The 18,490-nt window shown below is 38.7% G+C and overlaps 1 protein-coding gene across 1 annotated transcript; it reads right to left on the bottom strand.

Annotated features, from left to right (window-relative positions):
- Nucleotides 1-1,685: 1,685 nt before the first annotated feature.
- On the bottom strand, nucleotides 1,686-15,705 carry LOC114353679 (disintegrin and metalloproteinase domain-containing protein 10). Its single transcript, XM_028305748.1, is given in 11 exon segments — nucleotides 1,686-1,787; nucleotides 4,541-4,713; nucleotides 7,341-7,514; nucleotides 8,292-8,457; nucleotides 10,982-11,093; nucleotides 11,439-11,547; nucleotides 11,767-11,964; nucleotides 12,531-12,694; nucleotides 14,239-14,434; nucleotides 14,884-14,998; nucleotides 15,580-15,705. Coding segments are annotated over 11 exon segments (1,635 nt in total).
- Nucleotides 15,706-18,490: the final 2,785 nt, after the last annotated feature.

Below are 18,490 nucleotides of genomic sequence, written 5' to 3' on the forward strand. Positions count from 1 at the left end.
GTAACCTTTTCATTAGTTTAACCTAAAAGTAACCTTTTCATTAGTTTAACCTAAAAGTAACCTTTTCATTAGTTTAACCTAAAAGTAACCAATGCAGTTCAAAAGTAACCTAAAAGGTTACAAAAGTAACCTGGCAACACTGCGGCTATCTGAATGCGTGATTCTCGATGTATCGGGGAATCACCGAACATTGGGTGGGACGGCGCGGCAGAATGGAACGTTTGTGAATCGTTTAGTTTTGTAAGTCATCCTTTTCACTCTTGTCGAACGATGCGGCTTCGCCCGCGTGGAATTTTGTCTGTCACAGAAAAACTTTATCGCGCGCGTCCCTGTTTCAAAAACCGGGATAAAAACTATCCTATGTTCTTTCCCGGGACTCAAACTATCTCTATGCCAAATTTCATCAAAATCGGTTGCGAGGTTTAAGCGGGAAAGCGTAACAGACAGACAGACAGACAGACAGACAGAGTTACTTTCGCATTTATAATATTATAAAGTTGGGATTGGGATGTAACCTTTTTGAATAAAAAGTAACCTTCTACGGGGGGGGCGTGCGGAGCGATTGTGTAAGGTTGTTCATGGATGGAAAATGAATACAATTGATCATCAATCATTTACCTAAATTCGAAATTTTGACCATTCCATGAAGACCGAAAAGTGACCGGTCGTATAAAAACGTTTCATGGATTTGCGTTTCACTATCGAAAAACATTGGCTAAAACTCATTTTTTATAACAAATAATAAATCAAATTCATGTTTAAATGCAGTTTATGACATAATTTTTAAATTGTCACTATTAATATTTTTTACTGAATAACCTGTAAAAGTTAATTCTACAATTTCTGAAAAATCACCTAAAAGTAACCTTTTCATTAGTTTAACCTAAAAGTAACCTTTTCATTAGTTTAACCTAAAAGTAACCTTTTCATTAGTTTAACCTAAAAGTAACCAATGCAGTTCAAAAGTAACCTAAAAGGTTACAAAAGTAACCTGGCAACACTGCGGCTATCTGAATGCGTGATTCTCGATGTATCGGGGAATCACCGAACATTGGGTGGGACGGCGCGGCAGAATGGAACGTTTGTGAATCGTTTAGTTTTGTAAGTCATCCTTTTCACTCTTGTCGAACGATAAATTTTCTATCTATCTCTAGCACGCTAGTGCGTCAGTAACGCCGCACGTAGTTAATGAATAAAATCAAAGTTAAAGGGAGGATAGTTACGGTATAGGTACTTTTGTTTGTGTATGTAATATTGCGAGCAAGACAAGGTGGATTTATATTTATCTGATGTGTCGTGACGTAATTATAATTAATTAATTATAGCGTAATTTTCATATTTTTCTCGAGTTATTTTGCAATAGGCAAGTTTTCTGTAGAGGGCCTAGATATCTACTTATAAATAAAATTAAAATTTGTAAATACTTATTCGGGGTAACCGTTTACCAATAGATTAGATATAGTTTATCAATCGTTTTATTGAAACGACTAGATTTTTGAGTCTGAATTTTATCGAAAAAGTCTGTCATTTTGGCACCTCTATGCGAACTATACGTACTATGTCTTTAGATGTATTTTTTTTGTATCATATTGTATATTATTTTAGTACACTAATATTGTACAGTTGTTTTGTAATTTTTAAATATTTGTTGAATAAAAGCTCTTCGTTTTCCAAAAAGGTATATTTCACTTAACAATCATGGTTAGAGCAAATGGTATTAAGCAATGCATAGTCGATGGCCGCCAGCATGTTGAAGATTTTCTACGTTGATCCAAAAATTTTACTCTCTGAAAAAAAGGAAACGCGAGATGTTAAGTTTCCGATGATATTCTTTACTTTTGATTATGTTGCGGGTTTCAAGACTAAAGCTATGCCTGGACTACTCAACCTTCACTGGTTGGGTTTCATTAGATGCCAAACTGTAGTTGCTGCCTATAGGTAGGTCATACAGTGGTGGGAAAGAGGATCTTCCACCCGGATTAGTCCTGTAGCCCTAAGATGTACGCTGGGATAATCGTTTATCACGCCATTTTATTGATCTTATGCGATAAGTCCATACATTTGTCGTCAAAAATCATCGATAAGATTTTATCACGGCGCGCATCCTACTCCATCCGCATACCACGATAAGAATTCATCGCAGCGCGTATCTAAAGGTGATGTAGGTCAGGTGGTTAACATTGGTCGATAGCGTACAGTGGGTCTAGTCAAAATGCCATCGCAAACCAATGGGAAGTTTTCACTAATGTCAGTCGCCGCGTCACCAGTGATTCGATTCGATCGGAAAATGGCAGCCAAAATGCACATTGAACCACCAACGACGCGGCGATATAAAAGTTCATTCAAAATCGAATAAAAGTAAAAAAATGTCTATGACTTTGCGATTGTTTTTACTTTTTCTAGCTTTTTTTTTTAAATTAGTTTCTTCCTTCTTTCTGCTCTCTGTTTACGTCTATGCTTCGCTGTCAAACTAGCTGTCAAAACGACATCGCGATACGGATTTGTCAAAACAGCCTTAGGGTGGGTTGCACCATCTTAGTTTAACTTTGACAAACGTCTAAAATCTGTCAAACTCCATACAAAAAACACCGGTTAACGTCATAGTTACGTTTAAAGTTAGGTGGTGCAACTCACCCTATTGGTTTTCGATCGAATCCAAGCTTATCACCGGGGTTTTAGTAATCGCAATGAAAATGGCGGGTGTTGCGATTCGATTCGATTTTGATTGAGTCTTAAATGCATGTTGGCTAAGCCTTTGTATGGGAAATTTCAATCCAGTCTTTCGATTATCGATAGGTAGGGCTTTGCGATTCGATTTTTTGCCGTTTGACTAAGCCTTTTTTGTTATCGACCTCTTTTGCGATTTGTTTATTTGTTTGCGACTGGTTTGCGATGGGTTTGCGATTTTAAAGTGCGTTTTGACTAGACCCGCTGGACTCTTTGTAATGACAGATGTCAACTACACATATACATAGTTCCAAAATACTGAACTGTCCTATGCATGACATTGACAGTGGGGCGCCACCGTCAATACCGGATCGCTAGTTCCGATTTTTGCCATGTTGGAAACCATATAGTTGAACGATGGTAGCGCCCCCCTGTCATTGAGTTTGGCGGGACAGTTCAGCGTGGGTCATCTTTACCACTTTTACGACAATGTTAGAGGATCTGTGGGTCTAGTCAAAATGCCATCGCAAACCAATGTGAAGTTTTCACTAATGTCAGTCGCCGCGTCACCAGTGATTCGATTCGATCGGAAAATGGCAGCCAAAATGCACATTGAACCACCAACGACGCGGCGATATAAAAGTTCATTCAAAATCGAATAAAAGTTAAAAAATGTCTATGACTTTGCGATTGTTTTTACTTTTTCTAGCTTTTTTTTTTAAATTAGTTTCTTCCTTCTTTCTGCTCTCTGTTTACGTCTATGCTTCGCTGTCAAACTAGCTGTCAAAACGACATCGCGATACGGATTTGTCAAAACAGCCTTAGGGTGGGTTGCACCATCTTAGTTTAACTTTGACAAACGTCTAAAATCTGTCAAACTCCATACAAAAAACACCGGTTAACGTCATAGTTACGTTTAAAGTTAGGTGGTGCAACTCACCCTATTGGTTTTCGATCGAATCCAAGCTTATCACCGGGGTTTTAGTAATCGCAATGAAAATGGCGGGTGTTGCGATTCGATTCGATTTTGATTGAGTCTTAAATGCATGTTGGCTAAGCCTTTGTATGGGAAATTTCAATCCAGTCTTTCGATTATCGATAGGTAGGGCTTAGCGATTCGATTTTTTGCCGTTTGACTAAGCCTTTTTTGTTATCGACCTCTTTTGCGATTTGTTTATTTGTTTGCGACTGGTTTGCGATGGGTTTGCGATTTTAAAGTGCGGTTTGACTAGACCCACTGCAGACTGAAGAAGACAGAAGTACTTATAGAATTGGTAAATGCATGGTGCCCACGCGCGCAGGTCAGCTATCTTGCACTGCTGGCTTTCATTGGAATTTAAATATTATTACAGTTGAGTAAAGTACATATTGATCATACCATAAGTCGGGGTAAATATTCGACCGCGGCGTTAGGTAGTTCTGCTAATTTTAACCTTATTGCAGCGGAATAAGTACCACAATGTCGGGGTAGATATTCGAGCGCGGCGTGACGTAGCTGTTTGCAGACGCCGCACGGAGTACATTGCAAGTGTAATTTAAACCTTACTACAGTGGAATAAGTACCATAATGTCAGGGTAGATATTCGACCGCGGCGTGACGTAGCTCTGCTTGCAGAGGCCTCGAGCAGAGTAAATACAAATGAGTATACGGCGCGCACGCACACACTGACAAAATTCGGCGCAACATCCCGCTGATCCACGCTAAATTTTGTCAGTGTGTGCGTGCGCGCCGCATACGTATTGGCGCGCTCACATACAAACCGCGCTCGGTGCGTTTCTATGAAGATGACCTACTCATTTGTATTTACTCTGCCTCGAGGCACCCGCTGCCCGAGCCGCGACAATTTGAACCTTATTACAGCGGAATAAGTACCATAATGTCGGGGTAGATGTTCGAGCGTGGTGTAAGGTAGCTCTGCTTGCAGACTCCTCGAGGTGCGCACACTCCGACTGCGTTACGCGTGACGCACGCACTTCCCGGCGTCCACGCGCGAAGCTCCGCTATTTTGCACTGCTCGTTCTTGCACAGGCGGATTGACACGTTTGCTGAAGAAAAGGACGTCTAAATTAAAATAAATAGGAGGTAAGTTTGGCGGAAAATAGCACTTGGAAGCGTTTATAAGCAAAATGGCGATCGCTAACCGGTAAGCACTCTAACTGTAACTGCTAAAAAATTAATGAAACACGTCACTCAATAGGGATTTTTTTTGATAACTTAGGTTAGCAAATATTAGAAAACGTGTCCTCGCAGAAAACTGCCGTAGCTATCGCCATTTTGCTTATAAGGGCTTTTTTCCACCAAACGCACCCAATATAAGGTAAGTGCCCCCTACTTCGGTATATTAAGGCACTTACGACTTTAACATTTTATTTAAAAATAACCAAGCATGATATCAGTATGAAAGCTTTTGTATGCTAAACTTTGGTCTTTTGACAGTAACTTAATACATAAATTATAGTTATATATTTTGTACTTTTTTTAATATCAATTGTTCTGTGGACCTCTTGTTTGGATCCTGTTTCGTGATAAAATTTTGCTCTGATTCTAAGTTCGTGAACTCATGTCCCCTATTTCGGGATAAGGTTTTATGGATCGAGTTATGATATTTTAATAATGATTAAGGGTTTAATAAATTTAAAAACGAAAATATACATTTAGAATAAATGAATTGTGTGAAATTAACGATATTACTTACCTGAAATATTTATGAGAAATATTGTGAGTCAAGCAAGGCAGGTACGTACTTACGTATAAAATTTTGATTTGTTAATTCTAGTTTAACAATATGTGAAAATATTGATATAACCATTAGAAATGTGGGGGGGGGGGGGCTGCCCCCCCCCCCCTCTTTCGTACCCGTGAAATTTTGATTTGTTATTTCTGACGATAAGTATGTGAAAATATTTTTACAAGCCATTAGAAATGTGGAGGGGGAGGGGGGAGGCTGGCGGCCCCCCTTCCCCCTAATCCCATCTCTGGACTTGCTTCAAGTGAGGGTAGCCCCCCCTGAAAATAACCCCAGATACGCCAATTATTCATAATAAAAAGTAAGTAATTAATACATTTTTTAGGTAGGTCAGTATTAAAAAAACTAAAAAATATGTCGATTTCTTTGATGGTATGTATCATAAAAGTACCTAACACTATACATTTATATATCACGAACTTGGAAAAAAGTAACATTAATACGGTTTCTTGTTTCGTGATATTGATTATTCCAAATTCCCCTAGTAAAATTCATGGATTTTTGTCAAATTGTGTCAATTAACTATTATCTAACTCATATATTACACAAATAAACAAAGATAAATAAAACAAATCGAATTAAAACCAAAATTGCACTGGTAGTACTTATGCTAATTTATCTTAAAATTGATCATTTATGTGAACTTCAAACTCGTGTCATATAAATTCTAGTGAACGAAACGTATACCGAATTTAGGTCATGAGAAACTTAAATAAATGCATTATTTGTTTCATAACTTACATTTAAATTATCATAAATAATTATTTAAAAACTAAGCATCAAAATGTTATCCATAATATCCTTGATTCGGTAGTGTCATGAAGTAGGGGACACCCGAAAAATTATATGTATGCTATTTCGTGAGTCAATTAATCGCAATTTTAAAGGAATTCTACGTTTTCTTTTAACTTTTTTCTAAGCCAAATCAATTGTCAAGGAACACATGAAACCACTATTACAAGTTTTATTCAAATGGGCGTTCCTTTGCCTTTCTATAAGCTTAAGAAGTTGGAGCGCTAACCTTAGGATGAGAGCAACCTTTGCACGCCGCACGGCTGTTTTTGGCTCTCTGAGAGTTTGAAGCTTCGTATTGCTCTCATTTTTGGCGGCACAATGTTGGTACTTGGTTTTTTAGATAGCTTAAATAATAGAGTTTTTGTAGTAATGAAGAATTTTTATAAATAATATTCCATTTGCTTATTATTTGAGCTAGAAAAAAAACTTACGAACTTACGTACTATCACGAACTAATAGCCGTTTACCTTAAATGGGAACACTTCAAATAAGTAGGTACATTTTAAAATCTGCCCCGCGTTTCTGTTAACGCCTTTTTACACAGATTCTTCTTGTACAGCCAGATTGTGAAGGTGCTATTCCGATAGCACGTGCAGTGGTTGCCATGAAATACAATAAACCAGTAATCCAGCCGCTGCATGTGAGCTAATGCTGCCGCAATCAGTAGTAAAAGTATTGGCGCTATGTATTTATGATGAAAGTCAAGTGAACATCAATTCTGTGTGCATTTTAGTTGACTTTCATAATCATCATCATCAACAGCCCTTTACAGTCCACTGCTGGACTATGAGCCTCCTCCACTATAGTGGAGGGTTTTGCCATAACCCCACGCTTGGCAGGCGGGTTGGAGATCGCATGATGCTTCGCAGGCAGATTGATGTTTTTCAGAGAGCGCTGCTGCCCGTTCTCTGTTTGATGTGTCTAGTCCTTAAGTCGCCTCTTACGACACCCGCGGGAAGAGTAGGGGTTGGTGACAAATGTATTCTACTCTGCCGTCACCACACAGCTTTAGTTGACTTTATTAGGTACTAACCTAACTTGTAAGATTACCCGTATTGCTTGGTATCAACTTCAGAGGATATCATATCCTAAGTATTCACTCAAAAAACCATAAAGTTTATAATCGCTTACGTCCTCTATAGTCCTCGTCCGGCCAGTTTTCGGGCAGCTTTGTGCCAATAGCCACCAGCTCTCTGGCGGCCAGTTCCGCTCCCATGCACAGGCCTCCGTTCTCTCCCACGGTGCGGTTCAACTCGCAGCATATGCTACACATGTTTAGGGAACCGATTGTGCCACCCTGGAAAATTGAAAGAGAAATGGAATGAAGAAAAGAGTTTATGCGACTTGGTAACAAAATTTATTGGATCGTCCACTACAAAGTGGGCAGGAACGCATTAAAGAAGGCGCTGGATGCACACCGCTATCTACTGATAAATATGGAATTATTTGCCCTATGTTCAGCAGTGAACGTTCTGTTCCTGAAATGATGAGCGATTGGTCGTTCAGACAAAAGTTGAAAGAACCCAATCGCGTGAGGTCACATATGCGCTGGATTGACGAATTGAAATTCGCAATGGGATACCGCGTGCGTAAGGCAGTGTGCCAACAGTGAGATCGCGGGAGATCGTGCGGAAAGCTGTATTCGCCTCTACAATGGATGTGGACACCTCAATGCCAATGTGACTACGACCGCTCTGAAAAGCCAAAAAACTGAGAAAAAGAAGAACATACCGGTCCCTTCTTCGGGTAAGGGCACTCCCCAATATGGCGCACTCGGCCGCATGACAACTGCCGTCTTTGAAGCAGCGCCCGTTAAGCCCGCCGCGACACTCAGTAGACTCGCTCACACATATGCATCGACGCATCTACAGCTTAAGACAGATGACGTCCATTGCTGGACAAAGGTCTCCCCCAAGGAGTTCCCTAACGACCAGTACTACGCTGCTTTATTCAGGTACTTCCCGCAACCTTCAATAAATCATCGGCCCACCTAGTCCTGCCCACACTACACACTACGTCTTCTGTCCCGTCCTCGCCACTCGAGAACACAAGCATATCATCTAGAATTCTAGATAATGTACTAGTGTCATACCGGTCCCTTCTTCGGACAGGGGCACTCCCGCAGCCCCAATATGGCGCACTCGGCCGCATGACAGCTACCGTCCTCGAAGCAACGCCCGTTGAGTCCGCAGCGACACTCAGTGGCCTCGCTCACGCATGTGCATTCACTCTCTTGCCGTTTGCAGTCCTGGAGGAAAAAGAGGATTAATTACTTGCCGTGAGGTCTCACAGTGTGCGTGGACGCACAGGGTGACACACGAACCAATCACAGAGCTCTATTCAAGCGTTCAATTTGCTGCTTCACTTAAGCAAGCATCGTTTGTGAATACGGGCGTAAAATTGTTTCAACAGGACTCAGGGCATATGACGTTGCTGTGTCGGAATCATGTTGATTCAAATTCAAATCATTTATGTATTCAGTAGTTAGGTCATTTCCAAGGCACTTGTTCACGTTCCAAATGTAGCTTGGACTACCATCACTTTGGGGCAGCATAAGGTCTGGTACTGAGATGAAGTGGCAGAAGGAACTCAGTCGTTTTATTATCTAAGAAGCGGAATTCCCTGACCCTTCCCTGGTAATGCCGAACATGGCCAAACACGAGCCACAGGGGCTTACGCTACAACAAACATGCGTGTTTTATCGAAAAATAAGGTACTTGATACAAATAAGGCCTACGTTCTAATAAGGCCCATACATCAGAAAACACAGATAAACAAATCCAACCGGGATAATACTTCAAGGACACGTACTCATATGCCCTACAACCCGGTAGAGTGCAAGAGCGTCCCGATCCACGATCCCAGCACCAATTGGCACGCGTTCTTCTAAGGTGGTGGGTGATTTCGTGCTCTCTTATAAAAATCTGGGGATTTCATCTTAAATTTTCGGTAAAATAACGCTGTTTTAGATTAAGCTTTTCTTAGTAATCGTTTCTAAATATTTCTTACTAGCTAATAATTACCTTAATTTGTACTACTGGCTATAGATGCATTATTTGTAAATTTTTAAAGACAACAAGAGCGAAATATCTAATAAGGCCTAGGCCTTATTTCAGCATGGTAGGCCATATTGGATACTTATGTCAACACCTGATTACGGACAAATTCATTAAACTAAATGAGTCAAAGAGTAACTAAATATTTATTTAATAAGAATGTTACTAACAGCACAGAAAATAAAAAGAAAACAGAGTAAAAAAAAATTACTAAACCTGTAAAAAAAAGAAACAAAATACAAAACCAATAAAAATAAGAAAAAAAAGCCGTATGTATAATTCTAAAGGATTAAAGCTGATATTATCATGCCTGTCTCGAAGACAATGTAGCAGATATGCTACCATAAAGGACTGCTTTTGGTGGTATCTTATAGATTGTGTAGGAGTTCGTAAAAATGATTCTGAAGCCTTTTTATGCCCTGGTTCTAACAAAAATTGAGATCTCATTTTATTTACAAAAAATCAAGACTAAATTATGTTCCTAAACTGATTTATTTAAAAGGTTTTATGTGTAGGCCTTATTCAAACACGGTGTTTTAATAAGCCCTATACAAAAAAATAATATTGTTTGTTTTTGATATTTTTTTTAATAATTTAAGTAAGGAATCATTACTTTGTTACTATGAATATTTAATTTTATCTATAATTTATGTATTATTCTTAATAAGTGGAATTTAAGTTTATCTAGAGATATACAGTATATTTCTGTTTACTTGGTATGTAAAATTTTGATAACGCAAACAAATCGACGTGTTTAATGTTATAAGACCGCATTTTGTTTAATACAACCTCAATTTTAAGGTCTACAGGCATTTGAATCATATAGGCCTTATTCCGTGTAGGTGATTTAATAAAGCCAAAATCAGTGGTTTCGTAAATTGCTTATTTTGAATAGATTTACTTAAAAATTGTGTTATTTTTTGTAATATTGCTAAAATTAAAGGATGGAAGAAGTTAATTAACCTTGTTTTTGTTGACTAGCGTTAATATTTATTGAAATATAAGCATTTAAAGTTAGGTAGGCCTTATTTATATCAAGTACCTTAGTATGAGCATACAGGACTAGGGATGTTCCGATACCACCTAAGTATCGATACCTACTCATTTCGATAATACTCAAATCTTTTTTCGATACTACTTAAATAAGTACTCCTAAAGTATCGATAGTTACTGATATCGATACTTTTTGGAACTTTTATTTTGAATGTTATGATATATTTGATTTTTTGGACTTTTACAATGGCGGAATGGCGAGATGATTTGCGGGCGGGTGCGGGTGTCTCCTTCTCTCTTTCGGCTCGGGCTCGGCTGAAGTCGGACGAATTCGGCTGGCCCAGAGCGAGACAACGCGTCACTCACGCCGCCACGCGACGAATACCGGTAACTCGGTAACCGATTAAAGCTGATTAGCTGACTGTTTTTGCTCTCTCAGTTCTGTATGATGCGTTCTCGGTTTTTTTTATTGTTTTCGGTTGTTTTGCTGATTCGATTCGATACCAAGTATTTTTGTTTCGATACCGATTATGTATCGCAAAATTGATTCAATACAATAAATACTTGGTATCGAATCAAAAGTATCGAGTACCTACTCGTATTTATTAGTATCGGAATATCCCTATACAGGACAGTGTGGGGTGGACGCATGAGATGGGTTTAACACGCGATCGTAGAAGTCTATTCTATTTAAAAATATCTTTTTTCGTCAGAACTACTAACAATACCGCTATTCGAGAGGTCCGCATACTGGCACTTGGAGTTGCAGCACAGTCCTTGGGAGGGGTGGCACACCGCAGAGGGCGCCACTGAGCAGCCTTCTTTATGTAGGGCTCTGAAAACACATTTTTGCCATCATCAAATCTGGATGTGACTGGTTAAAATAGTCAAGTTTTTTGTTAACAAATCAAATTATTGATTGACAATTCAATTCAATTCTGCCCATGGAAGTCGTAAAAGGCAGTTAGAAAGTTGCAGTTAAGACTAATAGACGATGATTATGAAGAAGAAATACGCTCGTATTCACAAATATTACTATGAGGTCTCACAGTGAGCGTGGATGCACAGGGTACCAATTACAGAGCTCAACGCTGTGCGTTCGATTTGCTGCTTCACTTAAGCAAGCGTCGTTTGTGAATACGGGCGATAAGGTCATGTCATTGTCATTATTTTCACTCACCCCTCATCAAAAACCAGCGCTCCGCCAGCTCGCGGGGTGCAGCAAGGGTCTCTGTGGCTGCACCGTGATGGGAGACCGCAGTCACATGCTTCGCCTTCTTCCACAATACCTGCAACAATTGTACTTCTGTATCATGAAGTGTTTAAAAAGTTACGTTAGATTGGCAGCTCATGGTTACTATACTCCATTAGCTACACAATAAATAACTCGAAAAGTATCCTCATACGCAGTAACTTATGCTGTTTAATGTCGCTGCTATTAGCTAGCCGAAGTTCACGCCATTTTCGTTCATCATTCATAAAGAGCTCGAGGCAAAAACGACCCTTACCATTACCGCAATAAGGCCTGTCTTCCTCTGACAGGCAGTAGCTCATGCTGCTCAGAGTGGCAGCTATGAGCCGCTTGCTGCACATAGAGAATTCGAAGTTCATGCCACTATCAGCCGCGGTGGACTGCGAGCCCATGAGGTATCCGCGGCACTCCGGGTTTGGGAAATTGTCGTCGTGGTGGGCGCCGAAACTGTGGCCTGTGGACAAAAGAAGTTCGTTCGTTCTTTTCAAACAAATGACGTTCTCTGACTGCTGGACAAGAGCCTCCCCCAAAGATTTCTTTAACGACCGGTCCTGCGCTGCCCGCATCCAGGTACTTTCCGCGACTTTCACCAAATTCAGCGGACAATATGTTCCGGATAGTAGAAGTGACAGCGATTCGCTGGTTCGGATTGGATCAATCGTGTTAACATGTTATGACAACAAGCACAAGAGATCCCAATGGGTCGACGTGTACTGCGATCATGCGCATTGCGCAGTTTTAGGGAACTTGTATACCTACAAGCTTCTCATTTTCTTTTGAAGCTTGCTCTGAAGTTTTGTGCCTGTTATTTTTTGTGTGCAGGTCATTTTAGTATCCTTTGCAGGAGTACGACCCTCTCCACTTTACGAGACTAAGTACCAGAGGCAATTGAAAGACTTGATCTACACCTCCCCACGCTAGCCAGACGGCCTGGGGAATAACAGTCCCACGCTGGCATGGGTTGGGGAGTATCATACTCGTCACCCTTGAAACCTGTTCTTTAACTGGTGTTTGCCTCACCCATCTCATGCGCCAAGGTTAAAGCGGCTATCCTCTCTGGCACGCGCTCCTTTTCATCAGACGTGGCGTGGGCGATGGCCAGTGTGTTGAAGGAGCGCCCGTAAGCGCGCCGGTCGCACAGCCCGCCCGCTGCGCCGCCCATGCCGCCACCGAGGGAGGTGAAGCTGAAAAACCATTGGCGTCTTTAGACGATTAACCTAGCGCTCTCTTGTAATAATAGGAGGCTTGAGGCCTGTGCGCCCGTTTAGGTAAAGCCGCCTCTAGGAAAAACGATGAAACATTACATCATTGATTTTAGTCCATGGACAACTTAACGATTTAACAGAGGTGTTCTATACAGTGTGAGTCACGTTAAAGTGTACATATGAAAATAGATGAAACTAGACCTATTTTTATCGACAAAAAAGAGGTCAAAAAATTTTTGAGATTTTTTTAAAATTTTTTAGAGAATTTTTTTTCTTCCAATTACTTGTTGTAAAGAAAACGTAATAACTTTTAAACTAAGCGGTATATCCTGATAAAATAAAAACAGTAATAATGCAAAATAACAGGCGATACTAAACTAATACATAAAATACACAAAAAATGCCAACAAATAATAAAAAATGATACTTTTTGAAAAAAATCTGCTTAAAAATTCGTGTTTTTTTGGTTATTTGATAAATTTCTCCTAAAAATGCCCCTATAACCGGTGGTTTTTATTACTTTCTATTATTTTCTATCGTATTATCTTTGTAAAACCAAAAATTGCATGTCTCTATCCCTATCACAACATTTGCTATGATCGTTTGAACAAAGGCCTGCCACAACATTATTCTCCGCTACAGGTGGAGACAATTTTAATTTTAACTAAAATGCTTATTTTACTTCGAAATATTTTGTTTTCATTTGAAATCTAACTTGTCTTTATCAAAATTACAAATCTAGAGCCATTTTCAGTTTTGTTGTTAACGAAGCGTTGAATGGCGCGCCCGGAGAGGCTTAGTTCAAACGATCATTGCAAACGTTGTGATAGGGATAGAGACATGCGATTTTTGGTTTTACGAAGGTAATACGATAGAGAATAATACAAAGTAATAAAAACTACCGGTTATGGGGGCATTTTTTGGAGAAATTTATCAAATAACCAAAAAAACACGAATTTTTAAGCAGATTTTTTTCAAAAATTGTCATTTTTTATTATTTGTTGGCCTTTTTTGTGTATTTTATGTATTTTTTTAGTATCGCCTGTTATTTTGCATTATTACTGTTTTTATTTTATCAGGATATACCGCTTAGTTTAAAAGCTATTACGTTTTCTTTACAATAAGTAATTGGAAGAAAAAAAATTCTATAAAAAATTTAAAAAAAAATCTCAAAAAAATTTTGACCTCTTTTTTGTCGATAAAAATAGGTCTAGTTTCATCTATTTTCATATGTACACTTTAACGTGACTCACACTGTAGAGTCGACCAAGAACTAGCCTGGGTTTGGTTCTTCCGCCTATACGCAGTACAAAGGTGTTGCGATGGGAGAGTTGAATGCAAAGTGGTTCCAAATAGTCAAAAAATAAGTACTTAGTTTACTCCTGTAGGCAGGTACATCAGTGTGGACAGTGAAAAACCATCATCGTGCGTGGTGCAAATGTACTATGAGTAAGTGGCTTTAGAGGTATAAAACCTTTAGATTTAAGATATTTCTGTTTTGCGAGTGTTAATATTCCTTTTACCTCAACCCAAGCGTCCTATTATGGAAGGCGTGTCCTGAGAAGGCGACTCCGAGACAGACTTCTGATAGGCGCCGCAGCCGAGCGAACCGCATCAGGTAATCGCGACCGTCGATGGAGTGCTCCTTCAGGAGTTCGCCGAATACCCGCATGTTGGTGTCTTCGGACGTTAGCACTAGGATGTATTTCACTGAAAAACCTAAGATAAAAGAAGATGGTTTATGTGCTATTGAAAGGCTTTTCTGTAGCGAAGAGAAAACTGTGAAGGGAAGCGTTTTGCAGGGTCGATCATACTGGCTGGTATTTGCTTCTGTCATTAAAATGACGGTTTTCTTTTTGGCACGAAAAAGGTAAGGTCTACATTGTATCATCTGTGAACGTTGAGGATTTTTGAGAAGGGGATTTTTGAGAAGAATTAAAATTCGAAAGTCAAAACAGCTGCAGTATGAAATATCATCTTGGTTTTACTAAACCATATTTATGGCGGCAACAGCCCCAGACATCGGTTTAGGCGTATGATCAATAAATTAGTAGTTCGATTCCTATCCCCATCGCCATCGCCTACTGAACTATTCGGGAATGTACCGTATCAAAAATTAATAGTTTATTTTTAAACGTATGCATTCATTAATCCACTTGTTTGCTCACCAATATTATCAGGCACCCCGTCCTCGTCAAAGTCGGCGTTCCTGAATATGATATCGGCCTGCGCGACCGCGTGCATCATCCTTCTCACCACGTGGTTCAGGCTTGCGTTCGCATCCTTCAAAATAAATTTATTTACAAAAATATGTGGAAAACTAAGGCTCTATTAGTTGGTGTTTCAAATGGAAGGTGTACCTAAACATTTTTGCCATTGGCGAGTTAAAAGTCAAACATGTCAATAAAGAGTAGGCAAAACACCGTCCAATAATGATTCCAAGACATATAACTTCTTTTAAAAGACACTTCAATCTAGTCCTGAAAATCGAAGTACTTTTCTATTTGCACTATATTTTTTGATTTAGTGGCTTTGTCTATTGAGTTAGCCTGGAGACCTCATAATCCTCTTTTACACACAAAATGGAGACTTCTGTTAAAACGCAAGTCATACAAAGTAATTTAATGTCTAAGGCTGAGTTGCACCACCTAACTTTGACGGTAACTTAATGGTAACCGGTGTATTTTGTATCTTTGACGTTTGTCAAAGTTAAAGTAAAATAGTGCAACCCAGCCTTACTGGTGTGTTTTAACGTCAGTTTGGCTGGATTCAGTGGGGAGGTTTCTCTGTTACCCAAGACCTGGCCATAAACAAAAGAAGAAAAATACTCAACTATCATAGTGTTTTTAAAATTAGAATGGAACCTTCTCGAAGAACTCCAGATCGGCCAGAAGTAGTAGGTCGCAGATCCGCGCACGCGCTATGCCAGGCGTCCGCTTGTGTTCTTCCATCTGGTACGGGAAGTACGGCAGGCGCTCCAGGAACTCCATCTGATGAGATATGAATTCTATTGTAGTAGAAATAAGACTTGGATTGGCGATTGGGCGCCTTTGTTTTATTATGTTGGCTGATTTGGTGAGGGCACATTCCTTGGTTATGCTACCCAGATTCAGTGTGGATCTCAGAAATTAAGAATTTGACCGAAATCGTCCTTAGGTCTGTCAAATTTTTTTACAAATGTACCTACCCTTTTTTGCTAGCCTAGAAATTTATAATAGCTTAAAGTTTTATCTCAGAACCAAGATAAAGCCTAGTGACTATTGCTGACTCTTTCTTAGTTTTAAGTGCACAGTATGTAGGTACCTAGTAGGTAGGTATGTACTTATCTCAAGTTTTATTCTGATAGATAAATGCTTTAGCTGGAGCATTTTAGTATTATAGAGTGATATTATTATATTTATGTTAATTATTATGTAATGTTAAAGAGTGACGATTCTAGACTGTAGGTTTTGCTATTGACGCAATTTTCCCTTTTTCGGAATGCACAAGAATCTGTTTCCACTATCGTACATCTTTTATCTATTCGATTAATGTAAAATAATGATCAAATTATGGAGATCAAATGCCATAAATCTTTTTGATATCTTTATCTATTAAAGCGTCAATACAAGATAGATACCATCATTAGTAAGTAGATACCTACGTAGTTAAGTACAGGTACTCTTCATTTATTAAATTTACTTAAAAGACGGTAAAAAAATAACGTTAGTCTGCCAAAATAACATGATGGCATCAAATAACATGATGATAAATGAGCATTATTACTTTCAAGTACTTATTTTACCTTTTAATTTGAAACGAATACCTACCTACTTTTACATATTCAAAGCCGAGTGTACCTATTAGCGCTTGTTTTACTAATTTACTTTGTTTTAATAACTTTTTTTAAAAATAGCTATGATTTAATTTTGAGTTAATGTCCTAATTAATGAGGTAGGATGACTGTATTATTTTACTTAACGGTCAATTAAGTACGCGTTAAGTTTGCATTAATTATCCATTAATACCGAGGTCCAAATGATGTCAGTGTTCAATACAGGTAGGTACCTACCTAAATATGAACACAGAAAACTGTAAATCACATAACCACAGAAAACTGACAAAATGTTAATTTAATTAGTTAATTACTAAGGCTAGGTTGCACCATCTTACTTTAACTTTAACAAACGTCAAAAATCTGTCACACTCCATACAAAAAGCACCGGTTATCGTTAAAGTTACGTTTAACGTTAGGTGGTGCAACTCAGCCTTAAATCAGTAATTCTACATTCGGTTTCATTGACTCTACTGTAACCTTATCAAAAATTGTGATAATGGTCTAGCAACCAGACTAGTTTTTAATCTGGAGCATCCTTAAAAAATCTAAGACGAAGAGAAGAATTACAAGATTTATGACTTTCATTCAACCTGTTGCTACATGATTTTCTTTTTTTTAACCTTCTTATTTGCTCCAGTCCAGTAGCAAAGGCATAAATAACTGTCATTCCACCTACAAAATTGGTGTTTGCTGCCTGAGCCCCGATTACGGTAATTTTTAACGTCAACAATCCAGACACGCGTCTCGATTCTGCGATACGATTGGTCGTTCAACAGCGTACGTCAGCTGTTTTGACCAATCGTATCGCAGAATCAGAAACGCGTCTGGATTGTAGACGTTATAAAAGTTACCGTAATCGGGGCTCTGATTTTCTTTTTTCCTTTACACATTTATTATTTGCTCCAGTAGCAAAGGCATAGAGCCTTTAAAACGTGTTGCTAGCTGATCTTTTTTTACCCCGCTACATCACTCACTCACGTATTAGCTCCAGTAGCAATGGCACAGATATGGATTAGAGTAGATACAGCAAGTTGATCGTCAAAGCGTGCCATTCCGATATGTCCAAATGGACATACATGGTCGAGTGATGTTCATGTAATCCGATTACAACAATCGGTTACGATGATTTTACGAGGACAGTAGTACGAACACGGTAGAAAGGAGAAATTATTTACGGATATAGAATTGTAATTGTTGAAATGATATCGTAAAACAATAATGNAGGGGTTGCAAGTCCCGGTACTAAGGAGTGTTACTGAATTACCGGTACCAGGTCTAAGCCAGTACCGGGAAAACCGGGAAATTCGGGAATTTCGGTACCCACGTGAATGGTATTAAAACAAATTACCTAATTTGTACGTAATTTTAATAAAAATGTGAATAGGTTAACAAAAATATTAAACTTTTTCTGTTCAGTTCAATTGGTCTGTTACCTTAATAATACATCAGTCAAAACAGTTACACAACACGACAAAATTAGTTATAAATGCCCATTAAAAATCATAACCGCCATATTCATAAAAAGCAACAATCGTTTAATCAACCTAGTATTTTCTATCAATGTCAAATACTGGCAGCGACAAGAGTTAGGGACAAAACATAAATTAACTAAATTAGGTTTATAAAAAAAACACGCTAATATAAGAAATAATAAGTAGTACCTAAGTACAATCAGATAAAATAATCAGTCTTAAAAGGATAGTAATGAATAGGAACATTATTAATATTTTTTCATTTGTTGATAGTGTGTACGTAAAAAGATGATGGCATCTAGTCAAAAAATTGTTATTCAAAAATAAATGATTGAAGTCCCGAAAGTACCGAAAGTCTCGGGAATTGCATCGTCAGTACCGGAACTAGATAAAGGATTAGATTACCGGGAATTCCCGGGAAAAATGAGTACCGGGATTTCCCGGGAGCAAACCCTACATCTGGCTTAATAGCAAATTACACTCTTT

This window comes from Ostrinia furnacalis, unplaced genomic scaffold (assembly GCF_004193835.3).
Source record: "Ostrinia furnacalis isolate ACB-3 unplaced genomic scaffold, ASM419383v2 OfSCF1780, whole genome shotgun sequence".
Taxonomy (NCBI): Eukaryota; Metazoa; Arthropoda; class Insecta; order Lepidoptera; family Crambidae; genus Ostrinia; species Ostrinia furnacalis.